General features: G+C 27.7%; 1 protein-coding gene across 2 annotated transcripts in view; it reads right to left on the reverse strand.

The window, feature by feature from the left end:
- Positions 1-582: 582 nt before the first annotated feature.
- LOC107451366 (uncharacterized) overlaps positions 583-20,180 on the reverse strand; it is an 82,367-nt gene continuing 62,769 nt past the window's right edge. For both annotated transcript variants that reach the window (XM_071184632.2, XM_087154236.1), the window contains exons 16-17: positions 4,158-4,343; positions 583-1,746 (exon numbers count right to left, since the gene is read on the reverse strand). In XM_071184632.2, coding sequence (XP_071040733.2) covers positions 781-1,746; positions 4,158-4,343 — 1,152 coding nt within the window. In that variant the 3' untranslated portion in view covers positions 583-780. The remainder of the gene's footprint in view (positions 1,747-4,157; positions 4,344-20,180) is intronic.

Raw genomic sequence — 20,180 nt, forward strand, 5'->3', positions numbered from 1 at the left:
TTTACCTACTTATTTATTTTTACTTTTAGACAGATAATTTATTTGCGAAGAAACAAAGTAGGAAATATTTTGTAAACATATATTTTGTTATTTAAACATTAATGAAAAATCCTTCCTCTTTGGATAAACTAATAATTTCGAATACTTTTTCACCTTATGCACCCCTTTAATAATTTCTACCATCCCTAGCCCCTGTTTCCCCAATACTAATTCTCGATCTCGATTTGAATTTCTCCGAAATCTGGACATCATTTTTGAAATGCATTTAACAATAAGTCAGAAAACATAAGTCATTACTATTTTCAACTATTTCTACGATTTACTACTTAAAAATATTTATTTTTAGTTAACTTTTTTAGTCACTTCAATGTTTTTTCAAGTATTTCCACCTCCTATCTTAAAAATGAAACTTCATATCATAAAAAATTTCTTCTGGTTGCAAATTTCTGAAATGAATTATTTCAATACACAAGTGGGTTAAACTCAAAACGGTTATGTTTTGAGTTTATGTCATTTGAGAATAATTATGAGTGTATAATTTTCTAATGACGATTAATATATAAATAAAAAAAGAAACATATATTTAATATCTTTTTTTTTAATATTCGAAAGTACAAAACAAGAATTTCTAAGCATGTTCAAAAAAATTTCTTTTACAAAGAAGCGTTCAGAAAGTTAATCTAAGAACCTGATGCTAATTTTCTCCTCAATTACAGATGAATAATATTTTCGGTGTCATTTACCATTTTAAAGTCCATTCTATTCTAATAAAGTAATACTTTAAACACTTACTTGCGATGAATTTGGCGTACTTACTAATAACTCGAAGTTTAATTTCTCTGGAGACTCGACATCCTTATTTTCAGAATAGGCGCTTGTATAATCATTCAAGCTTAATGTCTCTTTCTTAGTTTTTTCTTCGTCATTTTTGCAGTTTATTCCAGAATATGGCTTAGATTCCTTTTTCCACAAACGAGAGAAAAACCCTTTTCTATTGCGTTTTTGTAAAATCGGCGTTATCGATCTGGGTTCAGAACATTTTTGGTCCATGATGGGCGATACAGTTTCAGCCTTGATGAGCTGTTCCTTTGACACCGTAGTTGTTATAGGACGACGGTGCTTAGATGATGTACCAATTCTAGTTCTAGGAAAGTTTTTAATAGGCAATGTAGCACTTTTGTTTTCTAATTTTATTCTTTCGAAGGTTCCAAGTCTTGGGAATCTTTTTTGGCTTCTCGGCGAACTTGAGTAAGATGATCCCACTTCAGTTTGAACGAATCTATCCATTCTTTCTGGACTTCCAGACATTACTTTCAGACTAGAATCGGATTCAAAGATTTCAGAAGATCCTTCTATTTTCATAGCCGGTGTGATGTTTTGAACAGAATCGATGTTCGATTCAGTACCAGAGTTATTTTCTTCCACGCAATCGATGTAAGGTATGGCTTCTTTAATATCGTTACCAAATGACTTGGATCTCGATATTGATGCTCTTCTAACAGCCAGGACTTTTTCTTCTGGCTTTCCATCGTCCAGAGATATCTGGCTCGTTTCCTTCTCCAGTTTAAAAGATATTTCTTTTTCTCTTAATCTAGATTTCAACGATGGATTTCCTCTCATAGTATTTTTGTAAATTTCCACAGAGTAAAACTGATTTCTTTGAAAACTTGCTGGCATTGAAAGTTGACTTTGGGTGGTGGTGAAAGATGACTCACTGTGTCTTAAATTAGTTTTTGGCAATAAACTCTGAAATAAAATAATTCACCTTAGTAAATAAATACAAATGCAATCATGAAACTTTAATTTTAGAAAATTTGGACCATGTTAGTCCACACACGGAAGAAAAATTCTGGTAAAATTACCGTAATATATGGTCATGATATTTCTCGTAATTCTAATTAATAAAATTAATATGGTAATAATGTTACTTTATGACAATTGCATTTCTCATAATTTTGGTTAATAAAAGCAAAATCTATGGCATTTAAGCCATTCGTTTGGTAATTTTTCCATACATATGGTAACTTTTTAATAGAAATTCTAGTTTTATTACCACACATTTAGTAAGACGCACGAAACTGAAAAATAAACCTAACCAAATAAATAATTTTTAAGCTACGCTTTAAGGTATTATGATAAAATTACCAAATTTTACTACAATTACCAAATTGCATCACATATTTTAAAACCATATATTGTTACTTTTACCAAATTCATTACCAAAGTGCTTCGGTCGAAACTGCCAAGATTTTTGGTATTTCCATAGAGCCAGAAGCGTGAAAATATTAGTACATTGTACAATATTATAATAGTTTTGACCCTACCTTTTCTGATTGTGTGATATCGTTCAATTTTTCAATTGAAGTATAACCATATTAGAACCAAATTATTGTGAATATTCATCCTCTTTAAACCTAATTAGACGATAGAATGACTTAACTTGAATAAAAATACGTTTTAATTTGTCACGTTTTTTTTTTAAATTAAAGCAAGTTTTTACGGTATTATGGTTAAAAGGTTGATATCGTGGTTGAAAATTAAATAATAATAATAATATTTTGAAATTTAATCTAAAAAATTCTTTATAATTACTTTCAAAAATGTTTAAATCTATTTAAAACGAAATCATTGTCTACATTTACGTGATATATATTTTAACTTATGTTTGGCTATCTCAATTGGAAACAATTATTAAATAATAAGAAAATTTTATTATACGGCGCAATACAAAGCATCCCATTAATAATTCAGAATATTTCTAATCCCTCAGGAACAAAATATAACATATGCTTACTTTTGGGAATGTCTCTACGATGCTAAAAAGTAGTAGTTAAAATATTTAGTGTTAGATTATAAATAAAAGTTTATGTTATAGGGGGAAGTGTAACTGTCAATTAGACACATTAGGAAGTAAATAAAGGTTTTCTCAAGAAGTTTAAGCGAAGTTTAAATCGTTAAAAACTGACTCACGATCGTATTTAACACTTTAAAAATTGGGTCCGAGTGTAAGATAATTCCATAATTATAATCATAGATACCAGAGCCGTGATGGCTCAGGGGATCGAGCGTTCGCCTTCCAATGAGGTGAACCGGGTTTGAATCCCAGCGATGGCTCGTCGATACGAATTCCGCATCTGGTTTGCACCGAACACAGTGCTGACTTGAAATATCCTTAGTGATAGACGTATCATAGGTAAGAGTCCCCTTGCCATTAGGCTAACCGTGGGAGGTTTATGTGGTTTCCCTCTCCGTGTAACGCAAATGCGGGTCAGTTCCATCAAAAAGTTCTCCGCGAATGCAAATTTCTCCCAATACTTGATCTGGGAATTCCCTTGTCTTCTGGATTAGGTTTAAAATTACAAGGCTACATTAGAACGATATTCATTACTAGTCGTAAACCCAAAAAATTGGGTCGGCTGTTCAACGCTGGTTATGAAATACATAGGAACCAGAATTTTTCCTTCGACAATTTCTACTTTTAACTCTTAAAAGTTATAATTTACACTTATTTTAATTTAAGATATTTCTTTAAAAAAATTATATATTAAGAGTAAAAATGAAACATTTTGCAACTGTCACAAATAAAAAAATACACATTTTTCAAAACATTTCGTGAAACAATTTTCTTCATACTTTAAAAGGATCAAATACTATAGTTTACATAATAATCAAATTAGAATTCGCTAAAATATTTCATAAGTAAATTTCAAAAAAAAATTATGCCCATTGAAATTTTCGTTACAAGAAATTGAGAACGACAAATCGCAATTTTTATGAATATCATAACTACTTTTACACATTTAGGTCAAAAATTCTCCAAAAATTAATTTTAGAAAAATAGAAAGCTTGTGATTATATCAAAACAACACCGGTTTTTAGCTGTTAGTTTAGCATTTATATAGGATGAGCAAAATAGTTTTTTTATGTGCTACAGTTATTTTGTATACTAAAAGTATTCAAAAAAAGTTTTCCTTCAGGAAATATTACAGAAGTAATTAGAAATAACTATCTATCCTAAAGACACTTTAAAAATTTTAAAATATTCTTTTTATTTTCAATATTCTATAACACATTACAAAATGCTAAAAAAATAATAGAAAAAAAGACTTGCTAATATAAGCACCACATTCTGAGTTCTGTGAATGATAAAAACTTACTTTTAACCCTAAAGGTGGTTTTATGTGTACAAAACTTGGTTTCTTGCCTTGATTTAAAGCTTCTGTACTGTGAAGTGACAGTTGATTAGTAATAATCGTCTGCCACAGGAGCTTAATCCCGAAAGAAGGAGCTCTCAAAATCCACGTAATCCATTGATTACGTTGACCTGCTGACTTATGAGGATTCTGTAAAACAAAATGTAACTAAATTTATAATAATGTACACATATCAAATGTCTTTTAATAGGTCAATGATTTAAAAGTACAAGAAGTAAGAACTGCACGGTTTTAGGCGTTCTGCTTAGGAAATGAGTTATTTATTTTTTCCATGTATAAATGCTAAATAAAAATTTTACCTACACTTGGTGCTATTAACTGAAAAAAGCTACGAATTTTTTTTTTTTTAAATATCTCTTGTGTGCATCAATAACGTGATTTAGTCTGAGAATAAAGTTACACATGTTTTAATGTTTTGGTTGAAGCAGTCTAACATACAACAAAAGTTATTGTTCATACCTTTTTAGTACCCAAAGCCAATTATTGAAAACTTGTAACAAATCATAAAACTTTGAGAGCAAAAAATATCTTGTTTCCTAAACAAAATACAGCCATCAATTCATTTAAGTCTTTTCCGATATTCTTTAATTAATTTTTCAATTCATCAGTAATATTTAATACACCCGATATAACAAATTTTAAACATCATTTTTGAAAAAAAAAAAATTCTTGGGAAAATATTGCATTTTATTGTTCTTCAATAGTATAAAATCAATTTATTGTTCCAAACCTTTATGTTCTGTAGATCTCAAGGGATTAATGCACTAAGTGACAAACTTTGAGTATTTCTGCTGTAAATTAAGTTTCTTCTTCATTTGAAAGCAAACAGTTGATGAGTGGAAGATAACCTCTCTTTAACAAAGAAAAAGCAAGATTTCAAACGCTATGAAGTGAACAGTTTAAGTGACGGTTGCGGATATAGTGATTTCACAGACTAGAAGCTTCCGAACAACGAAGAAAAACACAATTTTTTTCTTCTATTGTAACCTTTATTCACTTCCCTCTTTAATTGAGAAAATAGTTTAAACTACCACAATCAAACTTTCAGAAATACTGCTGCACTACGTATTACAACATACAAAGACTATTAATGCTGTGCATCCCCATTTTAGTAGTACTGTTAAATAAAAATAATAAAATAATCATTTTTATACATTGTACACTAATCGTAACAGTATATATCAAATTATACTATACATTGAAAATACTATTTTACATCTTTGGGCTTTTTAATTTACTAAAAATTACTTCAATATGTCTAAACAACTTCTTATGTTTTCCTTAAGGTTTATCAGCATAATATACAATTTTTGATGCCTCAAGTAAAAGTTCATTTTATAGTAAGAAAACTGGCATGAACTTCAATTCAAATTCATTACATTAAGTGATGGAAATTTTTTTTTACTCTGGCCTTAATGAGGACTTAAGAGATAATACATAAAAATTTATATCTTTTTTCAAATTTTTTAATTGTAATCATTCTTAAATTAACGAGCATAAGAAATCAAATTTCAATTCTTTTTTTCCCTATTGTATATCTTAAAATGAAGAATAAATATTTGGTCCAAGCATTTTTTTTTTGTGAGTGTAATAATTATGTCTGTGAAAAAGATTTTAAAAATATAATTTCTAACTATTATTTTTTTAATAATTCCTAATATTTTTTTAATATTTTCTTTTTATTTGTGATTCGATAAAATATTTTTTATTAATTTTATTAATCATTAAAAGATTCGAATTATCAAACTATAGAACTTTATAAATTTATGAGGGAAGAGAATTGAGAATTTTACATTTTAACAACATCAAATAATTGAAGAATGTAAAAATATTTTAATTGTTTTTCCCATTATTATTGTGCTAATGTCAATACAAATTCGAAAATTATTTTATTTATTTACATATTTTTTAAATATTTTAACGTCTTTTTATTTCCTCGTTCAATTAAATGAATAATTTTTTATCATGTTATGCACATTACTGATTCGTCAGATTTTGGTTACGTGATTTTGACGGTTATTAATTTGTTTATTAACAAACGTTTATAAACAAATATATTTTACTTAATTTTGACATAATTCCCAAAAATATATAATCTACAGGATGGTTATTAAAAAACATCATGCGTGTATTATCTCATGCTATGTTAAAACTTCTTCAACGCCCTATGTCTTTAATTTATAATCGTTCCATCATACATAATTTATAAAATAATCCCATGAACATCACGTTCATATCACGAATCAATTAATTAATAGCGTCTATTACTACAGACATAACCCATCACACAGATTCGAGTTCACTGACCAGTCATAGTTCAAGGGTTATCTGGAAAAGGACACACACAGGAGTTGCCCAACCATTTGGATACAACTCGCTAAACTATAATAGACGTGCTAAAATGATTTTGGTAATTACTGATGTACTTCAATGTTTGCTTTGATGAGATTCTGATTATCCTCATATCCCAGAAACCACTGCGCCAGCTTTTCTATGAATGACAAGTACGGAGTCTGTTAGACAAATCGTTCAGCTTGTAAGGACTGTTGTGTGTATGTTACGCTAACATTTGTAAATGAACTCCTAATATGCACTTGAGTTAATTGTTAATTGAAGAATCTGATAATGCTTGGAATCATGATAGGTTTACACTGGAATTCTGCAGTTACGTTCGCAAAGTAAATGAAGTCAATTTAGGTGCGTAAATCGAGTTTTATTTGGTTCAAAATAGCATAGTTAATGAAAGATAATTGATTGGTAATATTCTCTCATATTAAATTTTCATTAATCTGCAGTTTTGACAGTGAATAATTTATTTAATCAAAATTTTTGATTTTAAGCAAAATCAATACAAACTTAGCCAGTGCTAAGCTCTGCATTTCAATAACTTTTCTTATCATAAATTTTAAAATACGTAAATAAAAACAGTTTTCTTTTTTTACTTATTGTAAAGATATTTAATATATTTTACTGCTTATTTACTTTATGAAAAAATTATAAAAACAATGTAAATACGTTAATGAGCAATTCTACAAATAAATGCCAGGCGGCCAAATAAAAATAACTTTAGGGGGGGGGGTCACGCTATTTCTACATGAATTTTCTTCTTTTTTACACCCTAAAAAAGCAAGAAAAAATCGTGAAAATCAAATTTTTTCTTTCTGACATACGGTAAATGACAAAACACCAATAAATCAGATAAATCTGAGCCATTTATTTAGATAAAACGATTTTTACGTAAATATAATATTATTATAATGTCTCTCTAAAATGTATTAATGGAGATTTCATACCATAAGATTATATTTTAGTATAAAAGACAGAAATAAAAAAATTTAGTCAAATTCGTAAATTGAAAAAATTGGGAAAAATTTAAAATTGGTATTTCGTCATTTAAAGTATGTCACAAAGAAAAAATTTCATGTTCACGATTTTTTCTTGCTTTTTTAGGGTGTGAAAAGGAAGAAAATTCATGTAGAAATAGCGTGCCCCCCCCCCCCCAAAAAAACAAATTTTTTTTGGCCTCCTTATTGGCGTTTATTTGTAGAATTGCGCTAATATGTAATATAAGTATGTGCATGTAGCATTCTAAAAATATTGGAAATATGTAAAATATTTTATAACAAATGTTAAATGTCAATGTATCAAAAGGCACCAAAATTACAGGAAAGGATATATATTTTCATTCAATATTTCATTAACAATAATTCGAGATTTAGTTAAAGTTACTAATGGCTTTAAATTTTTTTTATACTAAAAGATCAAGAGCTTATTTTCTATGCGCGTGTTATGAAGTGAAAATCTAAAATTACGAAAGAAAAAAAATTTTGATGCATTATTTTCAACACGATGCTCAAGCACCAATTTTTATTCATAAATTTAAACAATAAGAAAACTTTTGAAAAAATATTTGTTTCAAATGAAATAATATTTTTTCAATATAATTTTTTTTATTCAGAAAGACTATAGATGGCACTTATTAAAGCCGCATAGATGAAAATATAAAAAAACGAAGCATATATATATATATATATATATATATATATATATATATATATATATATATATATATATATATATATATATATATATATATATATATATATATATATATATATATATATATATATATATATATATATATATATATATATATATATATATATATATATATATATATATATATATATATATATATATATATATATATATATATATATATATATATATATATATATATATATATATATATATATATATATATATATATATATATATATATATATATATATATATATATATATATATATATATATAAGTTTAAAATGAAGATAAGACAAAATAATTAAAAAAAAATTTAAAAAAAAGGATTAAATTTTATTTAAAAATCAAATTTCACAAAATCAAATCTCACAACATTTTTGAAAATTTTAAAGCTTTATTTCCATTAAAAGATTTTAACATAATTAAAAGTTTTAAATATAACAAATCTCTTGGCAGAACTATATTTAACCATAATGATATGAGCAAAAATTTAGGGACTATTAATATAACCGATTATGAATGTCACTGTGAGGAGGTAAATATTTTGATTTTGTTGATAAACATTATAAGCATATTATTACTGGTAATTAAAATATTATAGAAAACTTGGAACTTAGGAATTTAATGATAAACGACACAAAATTTAGATCCATTTACCATATATCAATCAATAAAATTCTAAAATACTTTCTTAATGATCTCAATAGTTTTTGTTTAAAGGTAAGGAGATTCTGTTTAAAGGTAAATAGATTCTCTTTACCTTTAGGTATGCTAACAGAATGGAAATGGGGTGTTTATTATTACTTTAAAACCTTTGTTTTCAATAATTTAAATAATTTAAATAAGAGTAACAATCCAACAAATTTTTCTAATATTGTTCAATCAATTAAGCAACTTCAAAAAAATTTTGTAATTACTCCCATAGACAAAGCTAACAATAATTATGCTATATTCTGTAAAAAATTCTATGCTGAACTTTGAAGTACGGAATTAAAAAATAGTAAAAATTTTAAACTTAGTAATTTCAATAATGATACTGTCATTAAAAACATTTTAGCTTTTTATAAGAGATTAAAAATTAAAATTAGCAATATACAATTTCCTTACTTAATTATCAGTCCTAAATTTCATAAAATTCCTGTAAAATTTAGAACTATCACATGTTGATCTAATACTTATTTAACTAAACCTGGCACCATTTTCTCTAACTACTAAAACTAACACCATTTTCTCTAACTACTTTAGTAAAATTATTAACAATATTACTAAAGAAGGTTTCTCTCGGATTATCATTAATAATCAACCGATTTTAGATTTCATGAAACATAATAAAATTAATTCTATTGCGACTTTTGATTTCCAGGACCTTTTCAATAGCATTCCCCCTTCTAAACTAAAAGATGTCCTTTTGAATAATATAATATAATAATATTTATTTATCCAGAAAAACAAATCGATAAACTCTTTCAAACTTTGATGTAAAAACAATGGATACCCAACTAAAGTAATAAAATTTTATATAAAATCATTGAATTAATCGTATATTTTTGTGGATATATTTACTAAACACTTTCTTTGTTAATTTATATAATTTTCCCATTTGCATATTCATTTCGGGTAAATTCATTGCCAAAATTATTTACTAAATAATTTCTTTGTTAATTTGTATAATTTTTCAAAATGTGCAAATCCATTTCGGGCAAATCCGTGGTTAAAATTATTTACTAAAAAATTCATTTACTAAATAATTTCCTTCGTTAATCTATATAATTTTTCCATGTGCAAATCCATTTCGGGCCAATCCGTGGCTAAAATTATCTACTAAAAATTTCTTTATTTATTTATACAATTTTTAAATGTGCAAATCCATTTCGGACAAATCCGTGGGTAAAATTATTTACTAAAAATTTCTTTATTAATTTATACAATTCTTCCATGTGTAAATCCATTTAGGGCAAATCCGTGGCTAAAATTATCTACTAAAAACTTTTTCTTTAATCTTTATATGTTTTCCACGTGCAAATCCATTTCGGGCAAATCCATGAGTAAAATTATCTATTAATTTTTTTTCTTTGATAATTTATATAATTTTTCCATGTGCAAATCCATTTCGGGCAAATCCGTGGCTAAAATTATTTGCAAAACAGGCAATTTATGTTTCTCTTTTCTATTTTATATTTTTTCTTAAATAAACATCTATTTTCTAAAACTATTTATGGTCAACTTTTTTAAATTATCCAGTATAATATTACCTTGCGCACATCCATTTCGAGCCCATCCTTGGTAACTAACAAATCAATGCACAGAATAACAATCCACTTCAGCAATGCAGTAAGAACGGCACTTTAAAACCCTCTAGTTACACTCAATTTGCGCTTTTGTTTTCATGTTTTGTAATCTGGCAATCTTGTTGTGAAAACATTTTTAAATCATTCTTGAAAAATTTCCCGTTCATGTAAGTACATCTGATTTCGCTACTCGCTTTATAGTTTATGTATTTTATACTGTTTTTTCTTTTTCTTTTATTTTATTTTCTGTTTTTACGTGTTATTTTTACTTATTGTGCTCTATTTTATTTGTTGTAATTTTTGTAAAAAATTTTTTGAGTGCTCCTCACACTATAGTATTAATATATTTTGCATTGGCTATATTGATACAATATCAGAAAGCACTCTTTTTGCGGATATAATCGTGTGGGCTGATGAAAAGATTATATCTTTTTTTTCCGGTTTTTTTAAATAAAATTTCATCCTTTTTTTTAGTCAGTTGTTTGTTATTTTTGTAATTATTATTCCCCCCCCCCTTTTTTCATATGCCTATAATTTTTCTTTGTTTTATCTTCATTTTGAACTTATCTAATGAGTTCTGTTTACTTGCAGCTTATGCGCAATAAATGAAACTTATTGTTTTTCTTAATTATATATATATATATATATATATATATATATATATATATATATATATATATATATATATATATATATATATATATATATATATATATATATATATATAGAGAGAGAGAGAGAGAGAGAGAGAGAGAGATACATATATATATATATATATATAAAGTAACTCTAAAAGCATTTTAGTGAAGGAATACAATTTAAACAATCTTTTACACAATTAATGGGTGTGCTGTTTGTCCTTTTTATAATGAATAAGCTTGTTTGTTCGATTTTACTTGATTATCAATTAAATAAATTTTAATTATGTCAAAAAGAATGTTCTTAAGAACTACCAAAAAAATCCATAAAGTAATTTGCACTCGAAACGCATGCACATATTAAAAAATGGGAATAATTTTAAAAAACCATCACTCAAATTGTTATTATTTGCTGCCATATTAGTTTTTTAAAATAAAATTTAATCTTCAATATGAAGCCGAAAACACATCTTTATTTAAAATGGTTGAATATTTCATGTCTGCAAGTTTCAGATCATAAATATGTTTATGTTCCTGGAAAAGGAATAATTCTCTTTACTTTTCTGGAAAAGTAATAAATATGCTTGTGACTTTCTCCCGATTAGTTAGAAAAAAATACCCTTCATTTTAAAGATACAGAAATAGATTAATTAAAATATTCATAGCATGTTTAAAATTCCTCGTAAACAGCAATTGACAGAAATTTAGAAATATTAACTCAAACGAATTATAAATTATTCAACCATCAATTCCAAAACAATATATGTTTAAAATATTTATGCTTTAGATTTTGATCAACTAAAACAAATATAAGTACAAAAGATGATGATATAAGTACCGAAAGTAAAGATTTTCAATAAAAAAAGTAGGTGGGGCACTCTAAAGAAGACGAAAGAATGTTTAAAAACTTCAAATGCTTTTTTAGTCTTCCATTAATGCGTTGAGTTTTAACTTTAGAAAAAATAGAAAGAAAGATGTTGCCAGTCTCGAAGCGTGAAATTTAAGCCAAATTTAAGGAAGGCCAAATAATAGTTTAAAAAATGAAAAAGCAAAAGACACGGGTTGAAAAAAATATGGAAAATGTATTTAAGAAAAAAGAATTTATTAGAAAGATTATTGATACTCCCACTTTTAGAATTTTCTTGGAAAAAATGTTAAATAACATTTATTTAATTGTTATTTTGACATATTTAAACAAAACAGTCAAATAATCACAAATAATAAGGTGGCATTCAAACTGTTAACTGTAAGAGAAAAACAACCGTTTATTAACTGCTTTCACCTAATACGTTTAAGTAACCAGACTTTTATCGTCTGGGGCCACCTAATGAAAACACTCAGTTCCATACTGCTGGACACATAGTATAGCTATAGCGAGAGGGCTTATCTGTTAATCGCATAACCAACAGAATGGATGTTCGAGTCCTAGCGTTGACAACATAATATTTCCTCCATTCTGTTAAACACATGAAGAGTTTCAAGTGTCCTGCAATCCCCAATTTGTGACTAGACTATTATAATGCGATGCTCTAATTCGCACATAGATGGCAGCACCGTAGAGCTTCTTAACATAAAAAAGTCTAGTATTTCCAGTCTCTTGTGATAGATGAAAGAACCAGATGAACTAATTAAACCACTTTCACGGTTCATTTAATAAAACACAACTCAATCACAGCCTAACACCAATGCTTAATCGTAACGAGAAGCGGTCTAGCTCCAATGTCCTGTTGAATTTTTCATGGTTCTGAAACAATGGTAGTCGTGAATGGCTTAAAAACCATATAGTTTTTCATTCATGGTTTTTTAACTGTACTAGTTGTAAACTGTTTTGAAACCGTAAAAGTAAAAACTGTTCTTTACCTCTAATTTTGCTGTTAATTTGATGGACTGACTGCCTCCAGTTATTGTACCGTAGCTTCAGAATGGAAATTGTAACTGTGTAATATAAAGTGCATTCTAAGTGCTTTGGAAATAGAAGGGAATAGAATAGTTTTAAAAATTGTTTTAAATAGATTTTTGGTTTAAAAAAATTTTAAGATTTTTTTTTTGTTTTATCTAAATTTCGTGCTTTTTTATCTCTATTTTTTTCCTCTTTTTTTTTTGGACTAAGCAGGTTCATAAAAATGAGAACTTTTTACTCTTCTAACTTGATGTCAAAATTAAAATGAAGCTCAAAAACGCATGTTTCCTTTTTATAAGCAAAACATGTATATAAACATATGTTTATATATTGAAATAAACGCTATTTTAAAAATACGTTCATCAAAAACACGCAGGGTGATATTTTTTGAGTTATATTAAAAAAAAAATTTCATTTCAAGCAAACATTAAAATTGTGTCGGTATGGAGGAGGCGAATATGAAAATATAGACTCAGAAATGCTGTTCCATATTTTTACACAAAAATGCGTAACAAAGATAAAAGAGCATATGCTCAAAATAATATATTTATAAGCGAATTTTTACAAGTTACATAATGATATCGTTAAACTTTATAACTAACAGTTTTTCCAATAAATAAGCAAAATTAAACGAGCTCATCCTCAACTATTTCAAAAGAAAGATAAAGTTATGGACTGTTTTAGACGAAATTGAAATGTTATATTTAATTAGTTACGATAAGCTGTAATTAATCTATCACAAATAAAAAATATATTACTATACTACGTTATATGAAATATGGTATTTTTAAACAAATGTTTGTCTCATTTTATGAAATGAGAAACTAATTTATTTTTCTAGGTCATCCAGTTGTTCCACTAAACTAACGACACAGTCACTTAAACTTCAGATTTGTTATGCAAAAGTAAACATTCTTAATTTCCCCAGAAATATATTTCTAAAGACAGATATAAATTAATCTCGAACAATCATTTCTCTAGAGTTATGTTTGCTCGAAACAAACTTGGCTACCTTAAACAAAAAGAAAAAGAAGCGAAGGAAATAGTGCTTGAGAACATTATGTAGTTTTCAAAGCTCGATCAACACAGCAGTAGAAACAAAAGCGAACAAATAACAGAGGAGCTATTGTATGTTTACTGTATGGTCTCGTCAAAGAGTGTTTTAATATTTCTTTAGAACATTACATTCTAAAAATATGCGAGACGTGTTTTAATGTAATGCATGAGCATACAATGTATAAAAATGTTTTAAAGTGTATGCAAATCAAAAAAAATATTTTTCTTCAAAAGTACTCTCTTCGAACATTCAACGATCTTACATGTTATGAATTTCCAAAATTTATCATATGCCATACAAAGTTGGAATTTCCATTCTAAAATTACGATAAAATAACCGGCAACAGTCTCTCCGTCCAATTTACCGCTAAGTTTCCGGGAAGAGAAAATTCTTTACCTTTATGGTTATGACCTCTCAAAAAACTGGTATGGTTAAAAATTCACAAATACAAAACTATACGGCTTTGTAAAAATTCACCACTAGCGTGACTTCAAAAACGTAAAAAAATTAAATTTATTTGGAGTTACATTGGAGTTAAGTTACGTTTGGCCTTTTGTTAGTTAATGAACATGAGATTCAGGTTGTGGTTGAGTTGTGCTTTATCGAAAGAACAGTGGAATTAATTAGATTTTCTATTGGTGCCATAGATCGTGAGCGATGGGAAATGCAAGATATTTTGTATTAAGCAGCTCTATGGTGCTGCCATCTGTGCGTGAATGAGAGTTTCGTATTACAATAATCCAGGATCACCAATTGGAAAGCGTAAGACACTGAAAACTCTTCATAAGTGGAAGGAACGGAAGAGATGTTATGGTGTCTGAGCTGAAACGCGAACCCCCGTTCACCAGGTCATATAATTGACAAATCAGCTCCCTCGGCTATAGTATGTGTCCAGCTGCAAGGAACTATGTAGTTTTCATAAAGGGAATCTGCGGATAAAATTCTGGTTTCTTAGCCGTATTAGGTGAAAACAATCAATGAACGATTTTTCTCACATTTAACAGTATAAATACCATTTTTTAAGGTAATTTGATTTTTATGAATATGTTAAAATAGCAATTAAATAAATTGTCATTTAACCCTTTTTCTGACAAACTTTAAGTGTATAATAATCAACGATTTTGGATTATATGGATTTTGAAAACTTAATGTGTACTATATATTCATTTATTTTTGAATTGATAGAATTGAAAATTACAATCACAGTATGTTCGAGAACTAACTACATTAAGATTAACTAAGGCTTAAATTATCTAGGACTGCAATTAAGAGAGATTGAATTGCTTATGCTAATATCGACAAAAGAAAAATATAATATTTCTTAATTCACGAAATGTTCATTTTTTAATTAAGACTTTTCTACTCTAGTTTAAAATAATTCCCGTTTATCTCCCAAGGATATAAAGTTCATAAATAGTTAATGAATCGCTATTAATTGAAATACGTCATCGTGTACTAAAACTGAAATTGTTAATAAAAAAATTGATAAATAAAAAAAATTTATATCAATTTTTTTATTAACTATTTCATTTCCTGATGACTTTATATCATTAGATTTAGAAAAGAACATTTTTAGAAGTTTAGCTCATTTTAAAAAAGATTAATTAAATATGGTGCTTGAGAGGCCATAATGGGCATCACACATTTCCTAGCCTTTAAAATTTCTTTAATTTCCTAAATCTACTTTTTTAATCATTCTTAATCGAATTTTTACATAAATTAAGCCAGTTATTTAATTTTTATTACAATTTATAAAAAGCGAATATAATTATTTTATTCTTTTCTTAACAATCAATGTAACGGCTAGCGTTTCATTTAATACTAATGTAAGACTCATAACTTCACTGTCGCGACTAAATCGAAAACAAAAATCTATTTATAATTCTTTATTTCTTACCACAAAAATGTCTCAGTTTGCATTGTAATACTAATTCTCACAGTCTTTTTGGCAATTAGCTTTCGCCAAATTATTTTCAAATTTAATATTGATTAAGGGGGTTGGCTTTATTTTTTGGTTTCGTTATCTTTCGATAAATTACCAACCATGGATCTCTTTCCATGCTCCTATCTGTCTGTTGGGAACAATTCATTCACTTTCAGTTTCTAATTATTGGTGAAGGACTGGGGGGGAGGCTTTTAGCCTCTTAGTTCTCAACCGTTTAATTAACATGAGAGATGATGTTTTGATCCTTCTAAAGGACTTCTTTTTCATTATTTTTATATTTTTGAGTGTGGCTATATTCAACTTGATATTTACTTAATAAATTAATTTTTCCTAAAATGATTTTATTCATTTCTCTGGGACAAATATCCTAACATGATGTCCAAATTGAAGTGTATCTCACACGGCCAAAATATATACTTAATACTACAATTATGCTATCTAAACAAACCACTAAAATTGGATTGATGATCACCACCTTCATAGCGATATTGATTATTGGTCGTAATATGGTAGCCAAGTTTTACCGCGATAAAACAGTTATCATTTCTCTGAGACAAATATCCTAACATGATATCCAAATTGAAGTGTATCTCACAGGACCAAAATATATGCTTAATACTACAATGATGCTACCTAAACAAACCACTAAAATTGGATTGATGATCACCACCTTCATAGTGATACTGATTATTGGTCGTAATATGGTAGTCAAGTTTTACCGCGATAAAACAGTTATCATTTCTCTGAGACAAATATCCTAGCATGATATCCAAATTGAAGTGTATATCACAGGGCCAAAATATATGCTTAATACTACAATGATGCTACCTAAACAAACCACTAAAATTGGATTGATGATCACCACCTTCGTAGTGATATTGATTATTGGTCGTAATATGGTAACCAAGTTTTACCGCGATAAAACAGTTATCTTGTTAGTACATAATTCCTTTTTTTTTTCTTCAGATTTTTTTTATTTATTTGAATTATTCAATAACCATTGGCATAGTAGTGTTTAGATTCTTAGAAATTCTCTTCAAAATCGTAACTATGTACACACATAAAAGAAAAAAACATGATTATAAAAAGCCTACAAAATACTAATGTTATGACGTCATCTTCGCGCTCAGACCGCGTTGACTTTACTTATTGTTTTTACACTATTCATGTGCGTGATGATATCCGACTACACTAATCGTGTATGTGATAGTATTTAAAAGTTATGCATGTTTTTACACTAGTCATGTGTTTGATGGTGTCCGAAGGTTAAAATATAAATTGTCAATACATCAGTTCCAAAACTGGTTTGTAAAAGTTCAACCCAACAAAATTTCGATTGACATGAATCTCATGTTCCGGTCTCTGCAAACGTTTTTAAATGTTAAAATCTTTATATCAAATAAGGAGATCAAAAATCAACTGCATTAGTTTTTTTCCAGCAAAAAGCAAAAGTTTAATGCGAGTGGAATCATACGCTAAGGCCAGAAAGTTGGCAAAATGTATTTTACCAGAATGGACGATATATGGCTCAGTAAAATATTTTTCCATAAGGATTCATGAGAGCCACGATTACTCAGGGGATGGAGCGTTCGCCTTCACGTGAGTTGAACCGGGTTTGAATCCCAGCGGTGGCTAGTCGATGCGATTTCCGCCTCCGGCTGCTCCGACCACAGTACTGACGTAAAATATCCTTCGTGGTAGACGGATCATGGGTTAGAGTCCCCTTGCCATCAGGCTAACCGTGGGAGGTTCTCGCGGTCTTCCTCCCCATGTAACTCAAATGCGGGTTAGCTCCATCAAAAAGTCCTCCACGAAGGCAAATTTCTCCCAATACTTGATCCAGGAGTTCTTTTGTCTTCTGCATTGATCAAAAATTATAAGGCTATGTAGTTGAACATTAGTAATCGTAAACTCGAAAAATTGGGTCGAAAAATAAAATAATGATTCATGAAAATCGACTTTTATTTTAATAAAAACAAATAAGAAATCACTTTCCAAAGAACGAACATCCTTATTCATGCATGAAAATTTCCTTCATGCCCACAAATAAATATTAAATCGAAGCCATTGTTCACTAATACTTTTACTATAATAATTTTTCTCTGACTGACACAATTTTTAGAGACATTTAATTAAAGTAATATCTTTTTATTCGAATACTGTTTCCCATTAATAATTTAATCTTAAAAAATTATTTTTAATAGAATAGTTACAGTATTTTTACTGTTGTTTAAAAAAATTACTTAACTAATCTCCGAAAAAGTAAAATTGAGTCATATTGTTTGATTAGTTCAATTAGCTATTTAAACTAGTTTTCAAACAGAAAAGTATAAAAGAAAAAATTTTCTAGCTTTTTTAATAGAAATTCGCCCACAGGGATTAAATACTAACGAAGTGTTTCAATTATTTCTGTATAACATGGAGATTTTACATTACATATTAAAAAAAAACATTGTTTTGAGTTCTGCAAAATTTTAATGATGTGTTGCTGTGGTTACAAAATTAAAATATTAAAAAACAAACTAAAAAATTTAATAGAATTTATTATGATAACAAAATGTAGTTAGCATCGAAAAAATATTGGAATCAGCAAAATGTAATTATTTTTACAATTGACAATTTTGTTTCTGAACAAACATAGAAGTAAATATTTTTATATTAATACGTATTGAAATCTACGCATAATGTAACACGTTAAATATTTTATTCTAATGAATTAAGCAAATATGCGAGTATGATCTAGTTAGGAATAAATACGTAAAGTATATTTTTCCATGATAGTTATTAAGCAACTTTATAATTGAGTATAAACTTACATACTAACGATAAAATTCTAGCATTTGAAGTTAACAAAAATAGTATTGGATTGTACCATCCATTAATATGGAAGAGTTTTATTCAAAATTTCAAGATTAAAATAAAACATTATTTACTGGCTAAATACCCGTTATATTTACCATTGTATTTATCATTCACTAGCTAAATACCCATTCTTCGCACGGGGTGAAAAAAAAAGTAAACAATCTGTATATTAGAACTGAGCAAAACGACAAAATCATACGCAAATTAAATGACATATATCAACACTATGAAAATGATAAATAATTATATTTATTATTTATTATATTCTGTCCTTCACGGTGGCTTTACGTTATTACATTAATCAAAACACCACCAGAATTAAACCATCAGAATAAAGATTAACTGTATTCAATATCATTTGGCATGATGTTGTTGCTTGGCACCAACTCATAACATTCAAAATTTACCCAAGTCGAGTAATTTTCTTTGGTGCTTTCTCCCTTTGAAGAAATCTCTTTCCACACTATCCATATCTTAAAGTATTGATTTAGTTTAAATATGTACCAAACACACTTACATAATTAATTGTACCTAAATTAGTTTATGGGGTACTTATTAAAACTTAACCAATTATTTTACTACCAGTAGTGCCCCTTGCCATAATTAAGTAAGCATTATTGGCGTCTATAATAGTATGACGATTTTAAATTTTTTGTTGAAACGAATTATAACCATTTCGCCGTTTATTTTGTTTTAAAGTACAAAGCTTGTTTTTTATTTAAATTAATACTTATTATTGTTGTTGTCGTGTCTATGCATACGGTGCTAGTGCGAAGATTAAAGTCCTCCAAAAGTCATTAAAACTTATTGCCAAACTTAATTAGGCATAATTGGAGTTTAAAAAAAAGTTATGCAATTTTTTACGCTTCTCTTAAATAAATAAGCATCATTTCACCATTAATTTTACTTTTCACACAGCTTATGATAAATATTAGCAAAATTAATTAAGTATCATTGGCATCAATAATAGTTTTTAGTTAGCGATTTTTTAAATTTTTCTCAAACAATTAGTACCATTTCCAAAATAATTTTCTTTTTAATGCATAGCTATTTTCTTTAATTTTAATTAATACTTTTTTCCAAATTAACTTTCAATAGCGTCTCTGATTTTTTTTAAATATAATCTTTTTACAATTCTTTTAATTTGTGTGTCACTTCCTTTATGCAAAATCTTGCTATTCTCGCAGTTTTACTCTCATATCAAAAGTTCAACTTAAAAAACTCAAATGAAT

This window comes from Parasteatoda tepidariorum, chromosome 10 (genome assembly GCF_982258835.1).
Source record: "Parasteatoda tepidariorum strain Cologne lab strain chromosome 10, Ptep-v5.0, whole genome shotgun sequence".
Lineage (NCBI taxonomy): Eukaryota > Metazoa > Arthropoda > Arachnida > Araneae > Theridiidae > Parasteatoda > Parasteatoda tepidariorum.